General features: G+C 47.3%; 6 protein-coding genes across 6 annotated transcripts; 2 read left to right on the top strand and 4 right to left on the bottom strand.

The window, feature by feature from the left end:
- Positions 1–684: 684 nt before the first annotated feature.
- F4817DRAFT_312371 (ferric reductase like transmembrane component-domain-containing protein) lies at positions 685–2568 on the bottom strand (the record flags this gene model as incomplete). The annotated part of the gene is made up of 1 exon (XM_049300117.1): positions 685–2568. The coding sequence occupies one exon, from the start codon at positions 2566–2568 to the stop codon at positions 685–687; it is 1884 nt and encodes a 627-aa protein (XP_049162749.1).
- A 2744-nt stretch (positions 2569–5312) lies between these two features.
- F4817DRAFT_326486 (anaphase-promoting complex subunit 5-domain-containing protein) lies at positions 5313–8105 on the top strand. The gene has a single exon (XM_049301894.1). It carries the CDS (start codon positions 5697–5699, stop codon positions 8043–8045), a length of 2349 nt encoding a protein of 782 aa, XP_049162748.1. The 5' UTR covers positions 5313–5696; the 3' UTR covers positions 8046–8105.
- A 1394-nt stretch (positions 8106–9499) lies between these two features.
- Positions 9500–10891, bottom strand: F4817DRAFT_216192 (CIA30-domain-containing protein). Its single transcript, XM_049298757.1, has 2 exons — positions 10625–10891; positions 9500–10564 (listed from the first exon to the last, which is right to left on the bottom strand). The coding sequence occupies exons 1-2, from the start codon at positions 10701–10703 to the stop codon at positions 9864–9866; spliced, it is 780 nt and encodes a 259-aa protein (XP_049162747.1). The 5' UTR covers positions 10704–10891; the 3' UTR covers positions 9500–9863.
- Positions 10892–11037: 146 nt separating this feature from the next.
- F4817DRAFT_326480 (ANTH-domain-containing protein) lies at positions 11038–15615 on the top strand. The gene is made up of 5 exons (XM_049301893.1): positions 11038–11555; positions 11690–11830; positions 11886–12367; positions 12418–14828; positions 14894–15615. The coding sequence occupies exons 1-5, from the start codon at positions 11524–11526 to the stop codon at positions 14978–14980; spliced, it is 3153 nt and encodes a 1050-aa protein (XP_049162746.1). The 5' UTR covers positions 11038–11523; the 3' UTR covers positions 14981–15615.
- F4817DRAFT_326478 (uncharacterized protein) lies at positions 15616–16728 on the bottom strand. The gene has a single exon (XM_049301892.1). The coding sequence runs from the start codon at positions 16515–16517 to the stop codon at positions 16122–16124; it is 396 nt and encodes a 131-aa protein (XP_049162745.1). The 5' UTR covers positions 16518–16728; the 3' UTR covers positions 15616–16121.
- A 192-nt stretch (positions 16729–16920) lies between these two features.
- On the bottom strand, positions 16921–20373 carry F4817DRAFT_312366 (uncharacterized protein; the record flags this gene model as incomplete). The annotated part of the gene is made up of 3 exons (XM_049300116.1): positions 16921–18850; positions 18975–19830; positions 20073–20373. The coding sequence occupies 3 exons, from the start codon at positions 20371–20373 to the stop codon at positions 16921–16923; spliced, it is 3087 nt and encodes a 1028-aa protein (XP_049162744.1).
- Positions 20374–20628: the final 255 nt, after the last annotated feature.

Genomic DNA, 20628 nt, shown 5'->3' with positions numbered 1-20628 from the left:
ATGTGCATATATAGAGGTGTATTTAGGATAGAGGGGCATTTAGGTACTTATGCTTCCGTGTTAGTGGAACACGACGGAACCGTCCACTATAAGCCATCCACTACGACTCGTCCGCTAAACACAAGGCAATATATCATTCAACATGACATGACATGACATGCATGTCGTGACATATAATGTTGCACGTCCATATGCAGAAACTTTTACTAGCAGGCTCGGATATAGCCCTCATCGGTAAGACGGTTGCAAATCGGTGCAGTTTAATTCGAACACAGGAATGGCGTTTTCATATGACTTGTCTTCTATAAACAACGCTGGCTTAAAATGCAGCTCGCGAGTGTAGGTACATGATGGCTTAGCCTCAAGCACATCGTAACTTGGGGCAATCATAATATAGCCAATAAGCTCAAGAACCCCTTAGTATATGACAACACGGAAATCCGTCTTGATTTCAGCCCCCTAACGCCTTTGCTATGGATTGAATGCAAAATGTAACCCTCCCTGCTTACATATTTCTATATTGTTCCTAGGGCTACCAGGGCCGTGATCCTCGTCATGCAGTGCATTTCAGGGGCTATAACCTGGAAGCCGAGGGATTTCGTCCGATGACGGCCTCGTTCACGATAGTTCGATGGTCTAGAATATCGTCTGCGCCGAAAAGGCCCGAGTAGTTCTGATGGCTGTTTACCATGTGAAGCTCTCCTCTACAAAGTCGACTACGGAGCATCCATCCTGAACGTCGCGGACCGCCTGTCGCACGTCATCTGCTAGGGCACCAGGGCCACATACCGTGACGCACATCGCTCCGACCTGCTCCTCGACCTCCTTTCTGAGCAGGGTAGGGATGTTGGGCCGTCCCGGAAACATCTGGACCGTGCTGGAAGCCGAAATAATCTCCTTCGTATTCTTCGGCCGCGTAACGAACAACCGAATGTTAAGGATGTCTCTTCTCCTTGGCATCCGTAGTATCTCGTCCATCCAGGGTCGCACCCATGTCAGAGACTCGGTGTCACGTATTATCCATACCAGTGTTATCCGCCTTGTCGCAATTGTCCCCTCGTCGAAGCCCTCGATTAACGGCTTGATGTACGAGAGCTGATGGGTGATACCAGTCGAGCCGGCAAATAGCACAGCGTGACCGTACGAGTCAAGTGAGTGATGGCCTGCGTAGGGGCCTTCCATGGCCGCCCTGATCCGAATGGAAGGGGATCCTTCCTTGAGTGCTTTTTCATAAAGTCGCCGGGTGAAACCTGTGTGAGCACCAATGAGGAAAGATACAGAGGTGGTACCTCTCCTTTGGGACTCTTGATCGGCTTTGTTTTCGAGAGCTGTCGTGTCGGCTTCGGGATGATGTTCGATCCAGGCGATAGAGAAGGGGTGGTTCTCCCACGGAGTAATTCCCATGAAACGGATATATGCGTGTGTTCCCGGTTGTATGTCAACATGACGAGGTAAATGCATCGTAACTCGAGTTGTGTCACCAGGTAGAGGTTCTACAACGGCTTCGGTAAAGCCGTTCCGTTTCGACCAGTTGTTGTAGGCGAGGCGGAACATGCGAGCTAGCCGTTCCGCTCCCCATAGTATGAAAATTGCCATTATCCACGAAAGCTGGGGAAGACCACCTGGAAGAGTCGCCGTCGCACAGTGGACCCAAGTCATGGCGAAAGTAATAAAAGCTAAGATGATGTGAAATGAGAGGAACGTCTCGTAGAAAGCGTGTCGAACTGGTGAGAGGGAGAGGAAAAAGAGGATAAAGAGAGCTATTGTCCCGGCAAAACCAGAAGCAAGAAAAGTGTCATGAATCAACCGGTAATTCATGCCATCATATCCGTCAGCGGCCGCCGCGACAACAGCCCACGCAATCGTATGTATGACAGCCTCTATCACGACCATCCGACCCATCCATCGATGAAGAAGATTGTAGGTATCGAAACTAACCCTTAGCAATCCGATAAGGGGGTTGTTACGACCTGCCATGATGATCAGAGGGACCATATTGACGAGGGCTAAGGTGCCAGAACGCCCTCGTATCTCAGCAGCCAGAGCGTACCGATTTTCTTGAAACCAGTCCTCGTAGCACATGTAAACGAGGTTGCTTATCAAGTAGATGCCCAGGATAACGGAATGAAGCCGAGACGGCAGGGTTCCTATGCTAATAGCAGCAGATAATTTGATCTCTCGGTTGTGTCGTTTCTTCCACAGAGGGGCATAAATGAGATTTCTCTTCAACCACGGCATCCGACTCCACTGCGACCTCTTCCAGTAAGTTTGCTTATCTGCTGGGGTCGACATGGCTGAGACGTGGCGTATCTTGGTCCATCCTATCTCCATGAGACGGGTAGTAAGTACGATGAGCGCTATGATACCTAGCGTCCACCACAGCATATTCTTGAATAGCATGTTGCCAGGCTGATCAACACCATTTAATGATGTAGAGAAAGGGGCTATGGTTGATGCCGCAGGCGCTGCATCTGTTCCGGTAGGCATATCTGAATCCCGGAGTGCGAGTATTGTAGTTGGTGTGAGTGATCCGACGGCGGTGATCCGCCCACGGCTTATTAGCGGCATGATGTTTTGAGTACCGACTTACGGTATGTGTATTCGCGATCTGCGTTGAAAAATATTGAATATTGATATTATTCGAGAAGTAGCAGACTGAAACAGGCGGGTCCGAGGAAAGACAAGTAAGTCTATAGATAAAGGAGATTCGCCCCGTAATCCAGAAGCCTCGAGGGCAAAGAGCGTATTGATGTAAGATTTTATGAATGCATTGTCTTGCGGAACAACCAAGGCGTTATGAACGAATGTTGTAGTAATTCTTTGTAGGTCGATGTTTTATCCTTTGTCCTTTGTCCTCGGTGAGGCAAGAGCGCGCTTTGTCGCTAATTTTGCTAGGAAGTAGATATAAACAAAGCTATGGTTCGAAGAACAAGCAGGTATGGCGTATGGCGTATGGCGTATGGTGGCAGTCTTGTTCCCTTTGTCGCCGTAATGCTAACCTTGGCAAACGGAATTTCAGGCCGTTAGCCAAGAAGTTAATATATTCCAAGGAGGGAGGGTGTGGGGTATAACTGGCAACACGGTCTTCGTGATTATATTGCCTGCCCAGTTAGAGGGATGGTGATTGTTCGGTAGATGAACTAATTTGGTGATGCGTTTAGCAATGTGGGTTTGGTTTCCGGTAAAAATGTCTGGGGAGGAGAGTGAGTGTAATGAAGCAGGGTCAGGTGGGAAATTAGAAGTCAAAAGTAGGCATGCACAGCCTCCTTCTAGAAGTAATTCTGAAAGATTGTGATAGAAAAAAAGAATGTGAGGAGGTAGTTGTGAAAGTGAAGTTGTAAAGATTAGGTTCGGTACCTACCTTAGAACTTGGATTATTACGACAAACGATAAACGATAAATGATAAACGATTAACCTAGTGAGTTAAGGTTTGCACTTGGGGCCGGTTGTCAACAACTACAGCCACCGATATATCACCTAAAAGGAAACTGCTAAGGCCGGACTCATCGATAATAGAACAAAAATACTGGGAACACACGACGATCATTGACGGAAGATCATCAAGTTTATGCAAGATCTGTCATCACCGGCCTTCCCCGACTTCACCCCTGACTTGGACTGATTTTCACAATTTGCGCCCTACATAGCTCTTTGTCATCATAACTGGCTAAAAGCCTTAAACCACGCTAGAATCGTACAACTCGTACAACTGACAATCTAGAACGGTGGAAACTTAGAAGTTACCTTCTCTATGTATCCAGTTCGTCAAGTGCTGGTGTCGAATTCTATGATACATTCAACGCCGGTTGGTGAACTGACTAAGTGACTATATTTCGCGGTTCCTAGTTGCCGTGATACGAACTCAATGATTCGCTCACAAGCGCTTGACGCTCCGACCTACTCTCCACTTACCCGAAAAATTTCTGGTGCAGGGGTTCTAACCGGATCTGATAGGTCCAGGGGTTTTGAGCCTGGCTTGCCAAGGTATACCGGATAGACCCAGTGTACGGAATAACCTAGCAGTCAATAGAACAAATTGTTTGATTGGTTGGTCGGATGTTTGCTTCAGGGGGCCTAAGAGGGCCCTTACCTGCTGAAAAAGCACGACTTCAGGGGTTAGAGGGGCTGGAGGGAGGGCCTTACTATCGGTCCCTCACCAACGCTAATTCTAGTAAGGTTAGGCTGAACTTGGCTCGATCAATTCACCAATGGGAGAAGATATTAGTACCTTGTTTAGTGATTTACCCAGATTGTACATGACATCAGTAACCTCGTATCTATTGCGAATTTAGAGTGTGCCTCCGTACTCACGAGAACGTGTTGTACATAGTAGGTAAATTAAAACATTGTTTCTTCCGTTTGTCCTCGGCCTGCACCTAGACACATTATTCCTCCGATTCCTAAATGTCCGTCGATGACTCGGGACATCGTTCTCCTTTTCGAGGTAGTTGGGTGATGATCGTACCACCTTCTAGATTCAATTTTCTGCGAACCTATCATCCGTTGCTTCTAATTTGACTCTGAATGGCATCTGAACATCTGTAGCCAGCCACCACTGTCTATGTACCTACATATCTACATAGGGTATTCCGAGAATATATCGCAGAACAGCGAATGGCTTCCATTTACAATCTTAATGTACCCTACCTGTTCACAGGTAATAGGAAGACTGTCGTATGACCTACATAAATATGCAGAGCGCAGCTAATACATGCCGTGTATCCGTTGAAGGCTTCCGATCAATGAGCACGATGGTACGATGCTCAAACCCGGGGTTCCCCAGCCTATTATCTGCCGACGGATGAACGCAGGTTTGAATACAGTGACTTAGTAAAGCTGCGTATCCCGTGCAATCTTACAGAGCACATGACTGTATGACATACACTGCAGACGGCGATATTTAGGGACAATCCGTCGATATAGAAGAAACTCATTTATGGGTTAACAGTAGACTTGAATAGTAACAGTGAGGCTAAAGCTGTAAAAGGCGACACAATTCATGACATGCAGCTGAATGTGTCAATTATACATATCCTCGTGGCTGCGGAGCCGAATACTACATATGTGTACGCGTATTTGCTAATCGTTTGTCAGAGTAGTAAACCGCGCGCTTCGTATAATTACCAGCAAGACGGTAGCGAGGCCCCCATATATCTCCTTCTATGTATATAGAATCGCACTTGTCCTTGGCGTTGGCTGTCTTGCACTCATTCCTAGAGGTTGCTTATTGGTACGATTTAGTTCTGCAAAAGTTTGAATTTATGGAACTTCGAACTGCCCGTGTTAATGCATGGAAGACAATGAAATGCCCATATTTGATAAATGCATATATACGTTAGATGTATATCCACAGAAAGAGGTGGGGCGGCTCGACACGGGTCAACGCGCCTGTTCATGGGAAACAGCCTTCTTTATTCCGTACATGAGATGAAATTAAAATAATGGAAGGCACATACTCGATCTTACATAAGTTGATCCGCTATGGTACTACTAACTTAGCGACAGTTCACTTCCTCGAAATTCTCGAGCTTACAAAAAACTAGCACCTCCTTCATGAGATCAGCCTTGCAAGTGATGGCCGTTTGTAGACGGAGAATGCCTACAACAACCAAGCTTGGAACGACAAACCCGAGATAACAGATACTTGGACGTTCCATTCACACCGAGAAAAAAAACTATAACAAACAACGGCACCATGTCTCGCTTTCTCAACCCGGCCAAAATTGGCCTCCTTGCGCTGATCGAATTGTATACAAAAAAGACAGTCCCTACAGATTCGATCGTAGATGTGCTATCCTTCATAACTTCTCACTTGATCGACAGCGATGCTCAAATTGCGGTTTCCACTCCTAAGGGCCGGTGGAAACGAGCTGAAGCTACCGTCAGTCTAGTCATCTCTATTGCAGACTTTGAGAAAGTCTTAGCACCACATACCGCTGCTTCTGGCATGCCTGGCCGGAGTCTATGGTACGTCTTCCTAGACAGGCTTTGGAAGATCGACTCGCTTGATTCATTACATGAATTCTTTGACCACTGCTCGGCTCTGTTGGCAAAGACCAGGGATGAACTGCGTTGTGATGCTGAGTTGGGCATTCCAGCCCCAGCTCCTGAAGTCATATTGCTCTCCCGGAACTCGCCGTTCGGTGCATTCGTGCGCAGATCTCAGCTCGAATTCACAAGATTACGTTTCCACGACGCATTCGAGTTGTGGAAGGACTTTGTTAAATATCGCCAGGTTACAGCGACATATTACAGGAAAAAGACGCCATCTTTCCAGAGGCTCAGTTTCGATAATGTCCTATTAACCGGGGAGAGCGACTGGGGCTCAGGAGCCGAGGCCATTGCCTCTGTGACTTACGGGGATATGCTTAGAGATGATCCAAATTCGACCCTACCTGTCAGCACCGACGACATCGAGAAGCTCTTGGAGTTCCAGATCGAGCAGATGCAAAAATACGGCAACAGAGTACCCTTAGAGATACAACACCAATTTCACGACCTATTAAACGACAGCTTTATGATACCAAGCCTATCTCACTACTTAAGCTATTTAGATGCATGGAGAGCAGGGGACTACTCTACCTCCTTCGATTATTTGCATCGGTATTTTGACTACACGATGCAGAACAGGGACAGGTCTTTCTATCAGTACGCGCTGATGAATCTAGCAGTACTCCAAGCTGACTTTGGGTGCTACAAGGAAGCAATTTCAGCGATGCTAGAAACTGTCTCTACTGCTAGGGAGAACCGAGATATGACATGTCTAAATTTCGCCCTTAACTGGCTTTTTCACTTCGGCAGGGCACATCCCGGAATAACCAAGGAGTTGGAGTCGAATAGCATGCTTGGCACTGGCAAGGAGTCCCTAGCTTTCCTTAGAAGCAGAGCAAAGGAGACAGGCATGTGGACGTTGTGGAGTTCTACACTTATGAGCGAGGCAAAGATGAGCCTTTCGAATGGCGAGAGCGTAGCCACGGCCATTGAGCATCTCGTCAGAAGCTCCCAAATTCTAGTCGAACGCAATATGAAGAATATGGTCGGTTCTCAACTATCGATCAATATAGCATTATGGGACAGATTAGGAATCGCCTATCTGTCAGTAACTGCCTGCGAAATATTTATTCGCTGTCATGCTCGTAATTCGATATTTGACGACGAGCTAAAGGTAACAAGCCGCCAGGCTTCAATGCTTACTATTAGGGGGAAGTATGACGAAGCGCTTGGGATATTAGAAGGCATGGATGCCAATTCACTGCGAGCTTGGAAGCCGAGTCAATACTGGCACAAGTTCCGTGGCATAATAAAGTTGAGAAGAGATCTCCATCGAAACAATCTCGATGGGGCGGAACTGTTACTCTCCCAGCTTCTTCAGTCTAAGAATGATGACCTAGAACCCGACCTTGCCTTTGTAATTGACAGCCTTCATATCGAATGCCTTGTTCGTAGAGGCAATCTCGACCAGGCTTTTTCGAAAGTAGAGAAAATGATTTCGGAACTTCGAGACGAGAACAAAGATATCGCACTGCGGGTTCGATTACTCCTTATCAAAGCTGAGCTTCTTGACAAGTGTGGCCGACCGCAGAAAGGCTTCACCATTGCTGTACGGGCAGCAAATGTGGCCTGGAGAGCCCGTCTCATCCCCTATCTATGGCCAGCAATAGGGGCTATTGCGAACATATTGACATCGCTCGGAGAGTTCGATCCAGCCATCCAGCTCCTAAATGCAATCCTGCCGCGCATTTTCGAGTGCGAGAATGCAACAATGACTGCAAAACTTTACTCGTATCTTGGCGATGCTAATATGGGTATGGCAGGCAAGATGCCGCCAAAGTCTATCAAGAGAAGAGAATTCATGACAAAGGCATTGGAGGCAATCGAAAAAGCGTTTAATCATTACTCGAGCGTTGAAGATATAGATAAGCAGTGCGAGATGATGGCTAAGAAAGCTACGATTATGAAGGTCTCTGGGGATAACGTGCTTGCAAATGATTACGCGGCAGCATACTTGGCGATACGCAGAGACGCTGAGCGGATGACGATATGAAGGAATATATAGGCTAGTTACTTTATAATGATTAAATATTGACAATTCACATGACCGGGATTTAACCAGCAAGTCATCAGCGTGCTGCAGAACCTACTGTTCACGTCTCCCCTAACCCTCGAAGGGAGATAACATATTTAGAATTGCTAATTTATCAAAACTAGGAAACACCAATCCCGGATATGGCTTACCACCAGGCGTAACTATAACCAGTAATCTCATCTGACCGTATTTCTCGTTGATATGCACTTCTTATGCGTTAGACCCGCGTTTTCCCACCAAAATTCACAACTTTTACACGGCTATTGAAAAGCGACCAAAATGGGAGGATTGTAAATTAATAATTAATAATAATGAGATTGGTTTACATTCAAAATAATATTTTTAATTTTTAAATTAATCTTTATTTATTAGCTTTTATATAAGGACTGGTGTAAGTAATACGGTTCCTATTAGAATATGGCTTTTCTTTTTTAAAGACGTTATAATTTTTAACTTCATTTACGTTCTATACCTTTAGTTCTCCCTATTTTGATTTGAAGTTGAAATGAGATATTTTCTTACTAATTTGGTATCAAGGTAAAAGAACAGGATACTCTTCCCTGTTTTCTTTGCCCTGTTTATGTATGCCCTTACGAAATAGCTGGGTTTTGGTTGGGGACTAACGCATACCTAAGACTGAGAGGTGGTGATTGTACGTTCAACTCCGGAGAGTGACGGCATCGCTCGTGTTCCAACAGCTGGTGCATATCGGGATCTGAGGTGTTCTTACCGTATCGTCCGAGCCTAGGATGCCGCTCTTGCAGTGCCCTGCCGGACGCCCCTTTCTTCTAACTTGTTCGCACGAGACGGGCCTTCGTTGGGCGTGGCCGATGTGGTGGTGCCCGTGGATGCACCATGCTGCTGTCCAGACTAGATTGCACATGTTTATTGTGTGGGAGACGGGGTGATGGTGTTGATGGGTGTTGACTTTGGGCTAGGGTGATGATATGCGAGTTTGGCTTTGGGGGAGAGGAATTGTTGGGTTAGGAGGCGTAGCTGTGCGTTCTGTATCGCCTTGAAGTCAAGATGGATGGAGGGAGGGAGGGAGTGGAATATGTGGATGCAGTGGTATGTGAATCACGGCGTCTTGTTCCTACCTCAACGATACATTTACATAGATTCATCGAACGCGGTTTGCTATCCTTTTCTCGTGTTGGAGAATGTACTACGAGGCTGTCCGTGACAAGAGAAGACGATGATCTGGAGGGGATATATATATATAACTGGATATTCCTCATACCTTGGCAAGTAGAATCCTGCTGTTCGCCTTTTGAAGTTCTTATAAAGCCACCTTATTATCTGAACACCGCTGCTACACAATTCGTTTGTTTGAGGTTGGGATTCTGCTGGCCTTTGATGGACGGGTAGTCAAAAATCGTACAGCTCCTTTCTGGATTACAAATCCATTGTTACTACTAACTATGGATATTTGTAGTAGAGAGATAACTTGCAATCCCCCCCTTATTGTCACTGCTAAGCTTAAGATTATCTTCGTATGATGAGAGGTTTATTCTTCTTGGGTTTGTATGTACATATGCGTGCGGCTAGACTAACCTCCCTCTCTCCACCCCCCTTTTGGTGCCAGCCGCAAGACATACATCTTTGAACATGATCCTTTTTACGTTCAACGATATTCGTATTCGTTAGTTTTAACCCATATGTAACGGCAGTAGTACCGTCGTGTCCAGTACTGTATAAAAAGGTGTTGTCACTTGCGACACCTAGCTAAAATATAGCTGTTCATCTGAGATTCCAGATATCCAACACATTCGCATATTATTTATCGGCCCAGTTAATATTCCGCCCCTGCTTATCTTTGAGTTGTCCTTCTCTGCTAATAGGCGGCTCTACATGCTCGCCTCCCTGGCCCATATCGTTGGTAGCCCACATCCTCTCAATGCACAACTCGAACGGTCCCGGCACTCGGTCCGTCAAGCCAACACCTATCGACTTAACTTTCTGCCGTAGAATCTCCGTCTGCGGCTCAACCACGAACCCGTGGTTCGTCCGCACGAAATCGTTCCACTTGATTATAACCGTCTCCCACTCTCCGGGCCGCTTGGCAAATAACCGGTGCTGGTGCAAGTCTGTAGGTACAATTGACTCCGTCTGCACGTTGACGAAGTAGCTCCGCCCGTCGGACTTAATGCGCATGCCTAGGTACGTATACATGTCGATGTTCCAAAGCGCGCGGCCGAATATGGTCGGGGGTTTGTCGAGGGTCCGCCATGCGGCGTAGCCGGATCGCTGGACCTCGGGTCTGTGGGGGGGAAGGGCAGTCGATATGTTGCCGTGGAAGCGCGCGTAGCCGTGGGGGTTGTCCTCGGGAGAAGGGGGTATCCAATCTAGCGCGGCCTTAGAGAAACCGCCGATGTCGACGTCGGACATCAGCTTGCACTCCTCGAGGGAATCGGGCTTGTGGAAGTCATGGAGGGGAAGCGGACCCGAGGGTCCTTTTATGCCTTCGAGATTTAATGCTGTAGAATGTTAATATGAGGTAATTTTATGCAAATATGAATCGTATGGTATAGACATACCTATATTTGAGAGACGCTTGAATTCGTCAAGACTGCGGCCCAGGAAACCCTTGCGCAGACAAGCCGTTGTGGCGCGCATTTTGATATGAGGTGCGCAAAGTAATTTTATAATTAATTAGGGGAGTAAGATGAGCCAAAAGGCTCGGACATCAGCTTTGACATCAGCAGTAGGGATTTAGAGTCTGTATGTCTAGAACGAAGCCATCGAGGGTGAGAGCTATGATGTACTTGGTAAGAAGTTGAAGCTTTCGTCATTAAAAAGCTCCTAGATGCATTATTTAGCGGCGGGGTTTCTATAACCAGTAATTTCATTTAATAGAGTTTAATATGTAACTAAACCGTAAGGATTTAAGTGCTGCCTGTCAAATGCCCAGCCGCACTCGCCGCGCGTTATGTGGCGATCAAAGGCTAATACCCCACAAGTACATCATCGGATAAACCACGGAGGTTAGACGATAGGGAGTGGAGAGTTTAAAGATCCATGTCCCTTTTTAATGCTTATCGAATGGTTCCAAGACAGCTTCTACAGCTTCCAAGAGCCTAAGTTGCGTCAGCCTCAGATTGATCTTTTGGCTTTAACTCCACAGAGTTTGCTGCTTGTGGGAGTTGCGATTGCGAGGACGCTGATATTGCACGAGTCAGGCATCGAAATTTCGAGCATTTGGTATGTTAAACGTACTAGGTCCCTAATTCAACCACATACGCGACATTCGTTCTCTATACTATATTATACCTCCTGAAGACCGGGTGGGTGGGATGCGCTGTACTTGAGAGTAGCTGTCACTTGAGTCTAAAGCTTCATCCCAACTCCTGATTCACCTGCCTAAAGCCGTGGGAACAAAGCATTCATCAGTAGCGGAGAACGAACAGCAAACAGCAAACACAGTGACTCATTCACCATGGCTACAATCCGTAGTCTTGATCATTCAAAGTGCGTACTTCCCCCCCTTTTTCGAAACTCCCTTTTCGCGAAGCGCATGTAGATCGACCATTCGCACTTATCTTAATCATGAGCATGGACTTCACCGTCGGTTGTTGCGTAGCTGCTAACCACCTAGAGTATAGATCCGAAGCGGAGCTCGCCATCAACATTAGAAAAGCCACAAGCCCGGAAGAGACAGCGCCGAAACGAAAGCATGTACGAAGCGCCATCGTCTATACATGGGACCACAAGTCCTCCCAGTCCTTCTGGGCTGGTATGAAAGTGTACGTGGCTAGAGACCAGCGTATAGAAGTGGGAGCTGACCAGGGATGTATCTAGGCAGCCTATTCTTGCCGACGAAGTACAAACGTTTAAGGCCCTGATCACCATCCACAGAGTCTTGCAGGAAGGGCATCCTCAGACGTTAAGGGAGGCTATGGCAAATCGACCTTGGATCGATAGTCTTAATAGAGGTCTAGCCGGCGAGGGCGTCCGAGGGTATGGACCCCTGATTCGAGAATACGTCTACTTCCTCCTAGCGAAACTATCGTTCCACCAACAGCACCCCGAGTTCAACGGCACGTTCGAATACGAAGAATATGTCAGCTTGAAGGCGATTAATGATCCCAACGAGGGCTACGAGACAATTACCGACCTTATGTCGCTCCAGGACAAGATTGAGCAGTTTCAGAAGCTGATCTTTTCACATTTCCGAAATGTTGGCAACAATGAGTGTAGAATTTCCGCCATTGTCCCTCTGGTGCAAGAAAGTTATGGAATTTACAAATTCATCACAAGCATGCTAAGAGCTATGCATTCAAGTATGGCAACTTATAAAATACCGATGGTATTCTTAACTAACGTTACATAGCAACGGGCGATAACGACGCATTGGAACCCCTGAGGCAGCGTTACGACGCGCAGCACTACCGATTAGTCAAGTTCTATTACGAATGCTCGAACTTGCGTTACTTGACCAGTTTAATTACGATCCCGAAACTACCGCAAGACCCGCCCAACTTGCTAGCAGAAGACGAAAATGCCCCTGCATTACCTGCCCGCCCAAAGCAAGAGATTGAGCGCCAGCCGACCCCTGCACGCCAGCCGAAGTCCGAGGAACCCGATGAGATTGCCGAGTTCTGGCAGGGTGAGATTGATCGGCAAAACAAGGAGTACGAGGAACAGCAAAGGGTATTGCAAGAGCGTCAAGCAGCAGCCCTTCGTGCTCAGCAAGACGCGCAAATGCAGGCTCAGCGAGACTTTGAAGAGCAGCAAAGGCTTCTAGCAGAGCAACAACGTAGGGAACAAGAAGCACTAATAGCTCAACAAGCCCAATGGCAGACACAAGGGAGGCTGGCCGAACTTGAGCAAGAAAATCTAAATGCGAGGGCGCAATATGAGCGTGATCAACTAATGCTGCAACAATATGACCAACGAGTGAAGGCACTTGAGGGAGAGCTAGCCCAAATCCAGAACAACTTTGGTCAACAAGTTAACAGCAAGGATGACCAAATCCGCGCCCTACAAGAGCAGGTCAACACATGGCGAACCAAGTACGAGGCCTTAGCGAAGCTGTACTCGCAGCTACGCCACGAGCATCTCGATCTACTTCAGAAATTCAAGACAGTCCAACTAAAAGCGGCGTCGGCCCAAGAAGCTATCGAGAAGCGCGAGAAGCTAGAGCGTGAAATCAAGACGAAGAACCTAGAATTAGCAGATATGATTCGGGAGCGAGACCGAGCACTTCACGACAAGGATAGGTTGAACGGCAGCAACAAGGATGAAGTCGAAAAGCTGAAGCGAGAACTTCGCATGGCAAATGACAGAGCCGACAACCTCGAGCGAAGCAAAGGCAACGAGCTGTCTACTATGCTCTCCAAGTACAACAGGGAGATGGCAGACTTGGAAGAAGCTCTGCGAACCAAGTCGCGTGCCCTAGAAGAAGCACAGGCTAAGCTACAAGACGGTAGCTCAGACCTTGAGCAATTACTCCGTGAAAAGGAGGAAGAGCTCGAGGTCTACAAGGCTGGCATGGACCAGACTCTAATTGAGTTGAACGAGCTTAAGCTCAACCAGGGCGACACAGACAATGCCCTGGACGGCCAGATCGATGCTCTAATAATGGCGAACCTTGACAAGATCAACGACATTATTGACTCGGTACTACAATCAGGTGTGGTTCGAGTAGATGACGCGCTCTACGAATTAGACTCGACGATGCAGGCTGGTAACCAGAACGCTTCGCCAACATATGTGCTATCCCAGGTCGAAAAGGCTGTGGCGAGCGCTTCGGAATTTGCTACTACTTTCAGCAACTTCATCGCCGATGGTCCTAATGCCACTCATGCGGAATTAATCAAGGCGACCAACGTCTTTGCAGGGGCTATAGCAGATGTATGCAGCAATACGAAGGGTCTGAACCGTCTTGCCTCAGACGAAAAGAAGTCCGATCAGCTTCTCAATGGCGCTCGCGCTGCCGCCCAGTCTACCGTTAAGCATCTCCGTAGCCTTCAAAGCTTCAGGCTAGAAGGCATGGATCCTCTACAAAAGACTGACGTTCTTGTGAACGGTAGCAGCGATGTTCGTCTAAATCTGCAGAGGTTGACTACCCTAGTTGAGACCTTTGCTCCCTCCGGTCGACTAGCGAACAATAAGGGCGATCTAGGCGACCTTGTCGACTCAGAACTAAGCAAGGCGGCTGATGCCATTGCCGCAGCGGCCGCCCGTCTTGCTAAACTCAAGAACAAACCCCGCGACGGATACTCGACCTACGAACTCAAGGTTCACGACTCGATACTCGATGCTGCGACAGCGGTCACCAATGCTATCGCTCAACTAATCAAAGCTGCTACCGTTACACAGCAAGAGATCGTCCAGGCAGGTCGGGGAAGTTCATCGAGGACAGCGTTCTACAAGAAGAACAACCGATGGACGGAGGGTCTCATTTCAGCCGCGAAGGCTGTGGCTACGTCGACCAATACGCTCATCGAGACAGCAGACGGTGTGCTATCCGGTCGCAACAGCCCCGAGCAGCTTATTGTCGCTTCGAACGACGTGGCTGCCTCGACAGCTCAGCTCGTAGCCGCCAGTCGTGTCAAGGCCGGCTTCATGAGCAAGAGCCAGGAGAGCCTCGAGCAGGCCAGCAAGGCGGTAGGCGCGGCTTGCAGAGCGCTTGTGCGACAGGTGCAGGCCATGATCAAGGACCGAAACCAAGAGGACGAGGGAGTCGATTACGCCAAGCTCAACCCGCACGAGTTCAAGGTTCGGGAGATGGAGCAACAGGTGAGTCTTAATAATAATTATACGCGTATTTGGTATGCAGCGGCTAATCACAGACACAAATATAGGTCGAGATTCTACAGCTCGAGAACGCGTTGGCTTCCGCGCGACACCGGTTAGGCGAGATGCGCAAGATATCGTACCAAGAGGACTAGAGCAGACACGAGAGCAGGAGCAGACTGAAGGGAGGAAGGGGAGGAGAGGTTATACCCCTGTTAGTTGTTGTTACTCGTTGGTCAGATTATCTTTGCTGTGTTTGACGAATGATTTTCTTCTTTTTCTTCTTGGAAGCAGGCTGGATGATGTAGTGAACAAGCAAGCAAGCAGCAGCACGTTCGAAAGATGGCAGATCGATTGTGGGACTTGTACAAAATTGCTATCCCTAAGGCAGGCAAGGCTGGCTGGCTGGCGGGCTGCGATCTAATTAGCTTAACCTAGGTAGGTAATTTGATCACTGGCGGTTGAATTTTAACTTTGAACTTTGATTTAATTTTGTGCCAGAAGGTGTGTGTGATTAATGGTGGTCTGTACTTATGTTATTGTCAATGTGGGGGGCCGAAGGATGGGATAGGGGGTGATGTTGGAGTGGAGAAGTGAGGGTAGTCGATGTAGAAGTAGGAGTAGTTACGAGAGGAGTATTACAATATTGTTGAAGGGTATATCATAGGACCCTGAGTAGTAGAAGTGGGCTTTGGATACAGGTACCTATATTTGAATGCCGGGTAGTTGTATAATATTGATAGCAACCCCCTGATATATTTATTTACACTTGTTGGTTTTATTGTCTTATATGTAATGCTTCTAGGTATCATACCTCATACCTTGTTAGTTTGAAAGCAGTTTTATATTTTGTTGACTTCCTCCCTCAGCTCCCTTATACAGACCCCCCATAAGTCATAGGTTAGGTAATTACCTTACTAACCTTGAGAACCGGTATTCCTGATACCTTTGATACTTAATTACCCAAGAAATCACCTACCCATCAACCAGAAGAGCAACCAGCCAGCCAAACCCCTCCATTCACGTCACGACGCGTCCCATGATATCGGTTGGGGACATCAGCAATACTACGCCTATACATATCCCAAGGAGGATTGGTATTTCCAATGCCTGTATCTTGTAATCTAACTATTTTTCTTTTTTTCTTTTTTGATTATCGCGCCTTTCTGGCCAGAGTGTTTATAGGCATATTGAGACTTAGTCTTGCCATCTATTGTTCCTTATTCTGGTTGACGCCGACGATGATCCGAGAACGCTCCTGGGTCGTTGGATGGCATTCTATATTACCTATATAACCTATAAGTACGCCTTTCTCGTGAACCTCTCGTAGAGCGGGTAAGCCATCGCTTCCTGCTCGGGTTTCTTAGCTTCCCCCTGCTTCGAGGTTTCCGCTTTACTGAATTCAAGTGCATCCGAACCGATTTGAGGCTGCAGATGTGTTCGTCGAGAAGGCTTTCTTGAACCCGATAGCGCGCTAAGCGGCGGATCATTTACAGCGGGATCATCGTCACTGGGAAGCGTCACTTCGACAAGGCTATAAAAGTACTCGAGTATCTCAGGAAACGATTGGACGGCCGACCTCCAACTAGCGTTGACTTGCTCCTTTATTGGCGGCATGTGACCATCTACCACCTCCCTCGGACTTCCTTGTTCACTAGAATTCTTCGTAGCGGTTTCTTGATGTTCGTGCATGACATATTGCACAATCCGGATCCATCCTTACAATAGATTCGCGAGGTTTGCGTTCTTGTGAATTTAAGACACTTTCAGAGCTATCTGGGCCTACAGGCCGCAACACAAATAGGTTCAAATCCTACTGTGGTTAAACCAAAAATGGTCCGATTTAAGTTTTTCCTTGGGCATTGCCGGGCGCTAAGGGTAATTCCATCTCCGTTATAAAAGGGCGTATTTAACGGTTTTCCCCCTAATTAAAATCGGCTACTTAACATTAACGTTAATTAAGTAAAATAATGCTATAAACAGGTAAAAGCTAGGAATAAAAAGTAAAAAATCTTTTATATTAAGCAAAACTTTAGCTCTATCTTTTTAAAAAGGTATTTTAAACGTCTAAAGCGCTATAAATACGCCGCTGTAACTACCTAGCTATAGCAGACCAATAGACGTTAACGTTCTCATCATCATCATCATCAGAGCTATCTGGCTGAGTATCATTGTAACGGCTATTCTGACTAGATAGGTGCCGAATCACACACTCCAAAGTTTCCGAATTGGTCCTTTCGCGCTCGGTGGCATCCTGAAACTCTGGATCTTTATCTGATGGCTTCCTTTGTCTAGAATCGCGCCTAAGCGCTCGACTTCTATCTATTCTTCTCGTTCTGTCTAAGATCGCGTCTAAGCTCTGGTCCTTAATTCGAGCTTCAAATTCTTCCTGCTTGTCGTCGGCTTCCGCCTTCTTCCCTTTGGTATCCATCTCTGCTAGTTTTTTCTTCATCATATCCTCAGAATCTTCGTCTATTAATTCTAGCGGTGCCTGAGCTGCGTAGCGTATCGTCTGCTGACTGATATTAATTGGCGTAAGGGGAGGTGGCGGAGATGGTAGTAGTGGTGGTGATGCTGGTTGTCGTAATTGTCGTGGTCGTGGTTGTGGCCACTGATTCCGGCCACCCGGATCATCGCCAGCCGCCAGTATATCATCAACTGCCAGTTTAGGGGTAATGTTATCTTGGCGGATAACCGTGTCGGATTCAGGGTACAATCCAAATCGTTCCCGTTCCGTAACATCGTCTTTGTAAACGATATCTTCAGGTTTAAATGACTCGACGTGCTTTAAGTTCCAAGGATTCCCGTGGTCATCCTGGTTGGTGACAGTATCAACTTGAGGGAATAAGGAAAACCATGGCCCTTCGCGACTACTAGCCAGGTCTGGACAATCCTCATAGTTATAGCCGGTAGAAATGTCCCGTTTAGGGGATAAATAAGGCGATGGATAGCTGCCGTCGTTAATATTGATCTCAGTAACTGGAGAACTACTAAAATGACGAAATTCGGGAGGCCCGGTGTACGTAGGGGGGAAAGTAAAGCCACTGAAAGCGCTAGTCCGGAGCCCCTCGGTTTCGTTTAGCACATCCGAAAGGTTCATCGGTAAAACATTAAGCCCTGAGAAAGATTCACCAATTGTCCCATAATCATACTTGACAAGAAACTTTTGAAGAATGGGGTCATCTTTGAGACTCCTGGATGCTCCATGTTGGCTAGGAATAAACCCCCACTCGAATTCCAGTCGCTCTGTATCCGGTACTCCGTCAAACAAAGACCCTTCGAAAAATTCCAAAGAAGGATCAGCGGAATGGTTGAACAGAAGCCTTTCATCGTCAGGTGGAGGAGGAAATGCCGTAGGAGACGCGGTGTTGCCGGGCGAAGCCTTGTTTGTCGAATCTTCCTCGGCGTGTAGAGTATGGTACTTGGATATGTAAGAATGAAATCCTCCATAGGGCGCGTATTTGCTCCGAAGTTCCGGGGCGTTCCATAGAAAGGAACGCCAGCTTTCGCCGTTGACCTCGCCAATATCTTCGAGTGTTCCTAAACTGCGTCCCTTGAGTTCGCTCTCGACTGTGCTCCTCCTACTCTGTGCTCTTGAAGCACTCGAGCCGCCTTTTTGGCTTCCCTCGTCTTCCAGCCCTTCCTCTTCGCATGTAGGCAAAGACTTCAGAGCAAGAAACCGTAGATGGCCAACGATATGATTATCCATGGTGCTGTCGACCTCTTTCTTTCCACATAGCGGGCAAGATCTAAATAGAGGGCCAATGACCCGACCGTTTCTATCGGCTAAAGCTTGGAGTTGGGCGTCGGAGAATTTGCCTTTGTGCGTGGTCTTCATGTGTGTGAGATAATCGTCTCTGGACTCGCATACAAACTGCCCATGGGATTTCGATATACAGCGCCAGCGCATGGCATGCTCACGCATATGTTTAAGCCAGGCGCTACTGTGTACATATAATTCGTGAGGTAAGCTGCAGTCCTCGAACAGACATACGTATGCGTCGAGGTCATTTTTGACGTGGAGCCTGCGGAGTGAATGTCAGCATTTGTTGTCGGCATACGTACCTAACCTACCTACCTAAGGTAGGTAGGTAATACCGCAGTAATCTTTAGTAAGGTAGAGTTCACTTCATAACAATGGCAACTAACCTCCATTTGTTATCATCTATCACGTCCTCTGCTGGAAGGGCATAAAAGCAGAACGGACAGGTTACCTCCCCTACAGCCTTTATAATTTCTCCTATTTCCTTAGCTTTCTCTTTCCATACTGAATTAAGAGACTTGAGTTTATCCCCGCTATTTGGGGAGTCGAGATTGTGTTTGTCAATTTCCTCTCGTTGTCTTCTAACTTCGTTGTATTTCCGTTTTAGACTGCCGAGCGGAGCTGGAGGGAATGTAAGTTCTTCATGATTACTTAACGCTACAGTCTTCGACACAGAGACCACGGACGGAGCCGAGGCCCTTTGAAAGTTACTAGGGGCCAATGTGGTGGCACTCTGCGCTACGGATTGTATGGCGCTTTTGGATGCATCCCCGGATTGAGGTCCCTCAGACCGTGGCTGCTCTGCCGCACGAATCTTGAGTTGGACTTTGGGTACAGTGACCCGAGGTTGAGAGGGAGTCTCTTGGAGTCCGATGGGAGTATCCCCGTAACGAGATCTCCTATAAAGAATCCGTTTCCGTCGCAGTACCATAGTTTCGGCGAGACGTTGACAAATCCTGTCGCTAACCCCTGGAAATTTGTCTCGAATGTGGTTAACGAACAACTTCGTTATAAAGTCCTCGGCGTCGTTCCCTTCATCATCGCGGATTCGAAATGAGTCGGCCGCTTTGAGGTTCTGGGCCGCTTTGCTTGCTCTACGAATGGTGTTTGAAAATCTATGGAGTAAACTTATTTCATTGGCGATTTCTTGGATTGATTTCCGGAACTTAGGGTCGACCCCTACTAAGGGCTGACTAGACTCTTGAGCTACCTTGGAACTAAGGGGTTCAAGATTATTCCAACCTATACATACTTAGCTTTTCATTCTTATAGTTTGTGTAGTCGTAGTGTATTAACCAAGACTATACTCAAAGAAATGTTAGGGGCCTTCTGTTAAGGTCGGTCCAGAAAGGTAGCTATTCGCTTGCAGCCACCAAAGAGGTTCTCGCCATCGGAATATGAGATATCCTCATTTATTCCCACCAATGGCCTATAAAAAAGAAAACAGTCTTTCATAAGGCTAGAAATCATGAAATCCGGCTTACAGCTCTGGACGCGGATAGCCAGCGCATCAAGAAGACCGGTAACGGCATCTTGAACATCAGGAGCCTCGCGTAGGCGATGGTCTAACGCCGCTCGACCTGGTGCAAATACTCTGATATTAGTCGTCCAAACAGAAAACCTTGCTAGCTGGTCTTCCACAAGTGAAAGCTCTCGTGGGTGGATGGATGCTGCTCTTTGAACACATTGCTGGAAAGAGTGCAGGCATGATGCGGCGCTTTCAGCTACTGTAGGATGCGGTTGCTGATCAACGTCAGCGCCAGTGGCCGTGGCCGTCGCCGCCATTCTAGTCGACCGTTGTGCGAAACGGACCGTGTAATGACATTTTATCCATCCGTAACCGCAATCAGTTGGTAGTGAAATAGTTGAGAAATGAACATGACGAAGCGGGGCGTTGTAAGGCTCTCGTGTTCGGCTAGGTGTATAGAGGTTTATGTAACCAGTAACTACCTACTAGGTTAGTGTATAACTTGATAGAATTGTGCTTATCCCTCATGAAAATAGAAAATATGGTAGAAGGTACGAAGCACTAAGCGATGT

This window comes from Daldinia loculata (assembly GCF_022478755.1).
Source record: "Daldinia loculata strain CBS 113971 unplaced genomic scaffold F4817scaffold_5, whole genome shotgun sequence".
In the NCBI taxonomy this organism is placed as follows: Eukaryota; Fungi; Ascomycota; class Sordariomycetes; order Xylariales; family Hypoxylaceae; genus Daldinia; species Daldinia loculata.
The sequence above is the reverse complement of the archived record's forward strand: the minus strand, read 5'-3'. Positions and strand labels throughout refer to the sequence as shown.

Bases quoted from the DNA above. Each gene is read 5' to 3' on its own strand.
- F4817DRAFT_326480 (XM_049301893.1), top strand. From the start codon at position 11,524: ATGGCTACAATCCGTAGTCTTGATCATTCAAA. The intron at 11,831-11,885 runs GTACGTGGCTAG...GGATGTATCTAG, and splicing joins TTCTGGGCTGGTATGAAAGT to GCAGCCTATTCTTGCCGACG. The intron at 14,829-14,893 runs GTGAGTCTTAAT...ACACAAATATAG, and splicing joins TTCGGGAGATGGAGCAACAG to GTCGAGATTCTACAGCTCGA.
- F4817DRAFT_326486 (XM_049301894.1), top strand. From the start codon at position 5,697: ATGTCTCGCTTTCTCAACCCGGCCAAAATTGGCCTCCTTGCGCTGATC.
- F4817DRAFT_216192 (XM_049298757.1), bottom strand. From the start codon at position 10,703: ATGCGCGCCACAACGGCTTGTCTGCGCAAGGGTTTCCTGGGCCGCAGT. The intron at 10,565-10,624 runs GTATGTCTATAC...AACATTCTACAG, and splicing joins CAAGCGTCTCTCAAATATAG to CATTAAATCTCGAAGGCATA.
- F4817DRAFT_326478 (XM_049301892.1), bottom strand. From the start codon at position 16,517: ATGCACGAACATCAAGAAACCGCTACGAAGAATTCTAGTGAACAAGGA.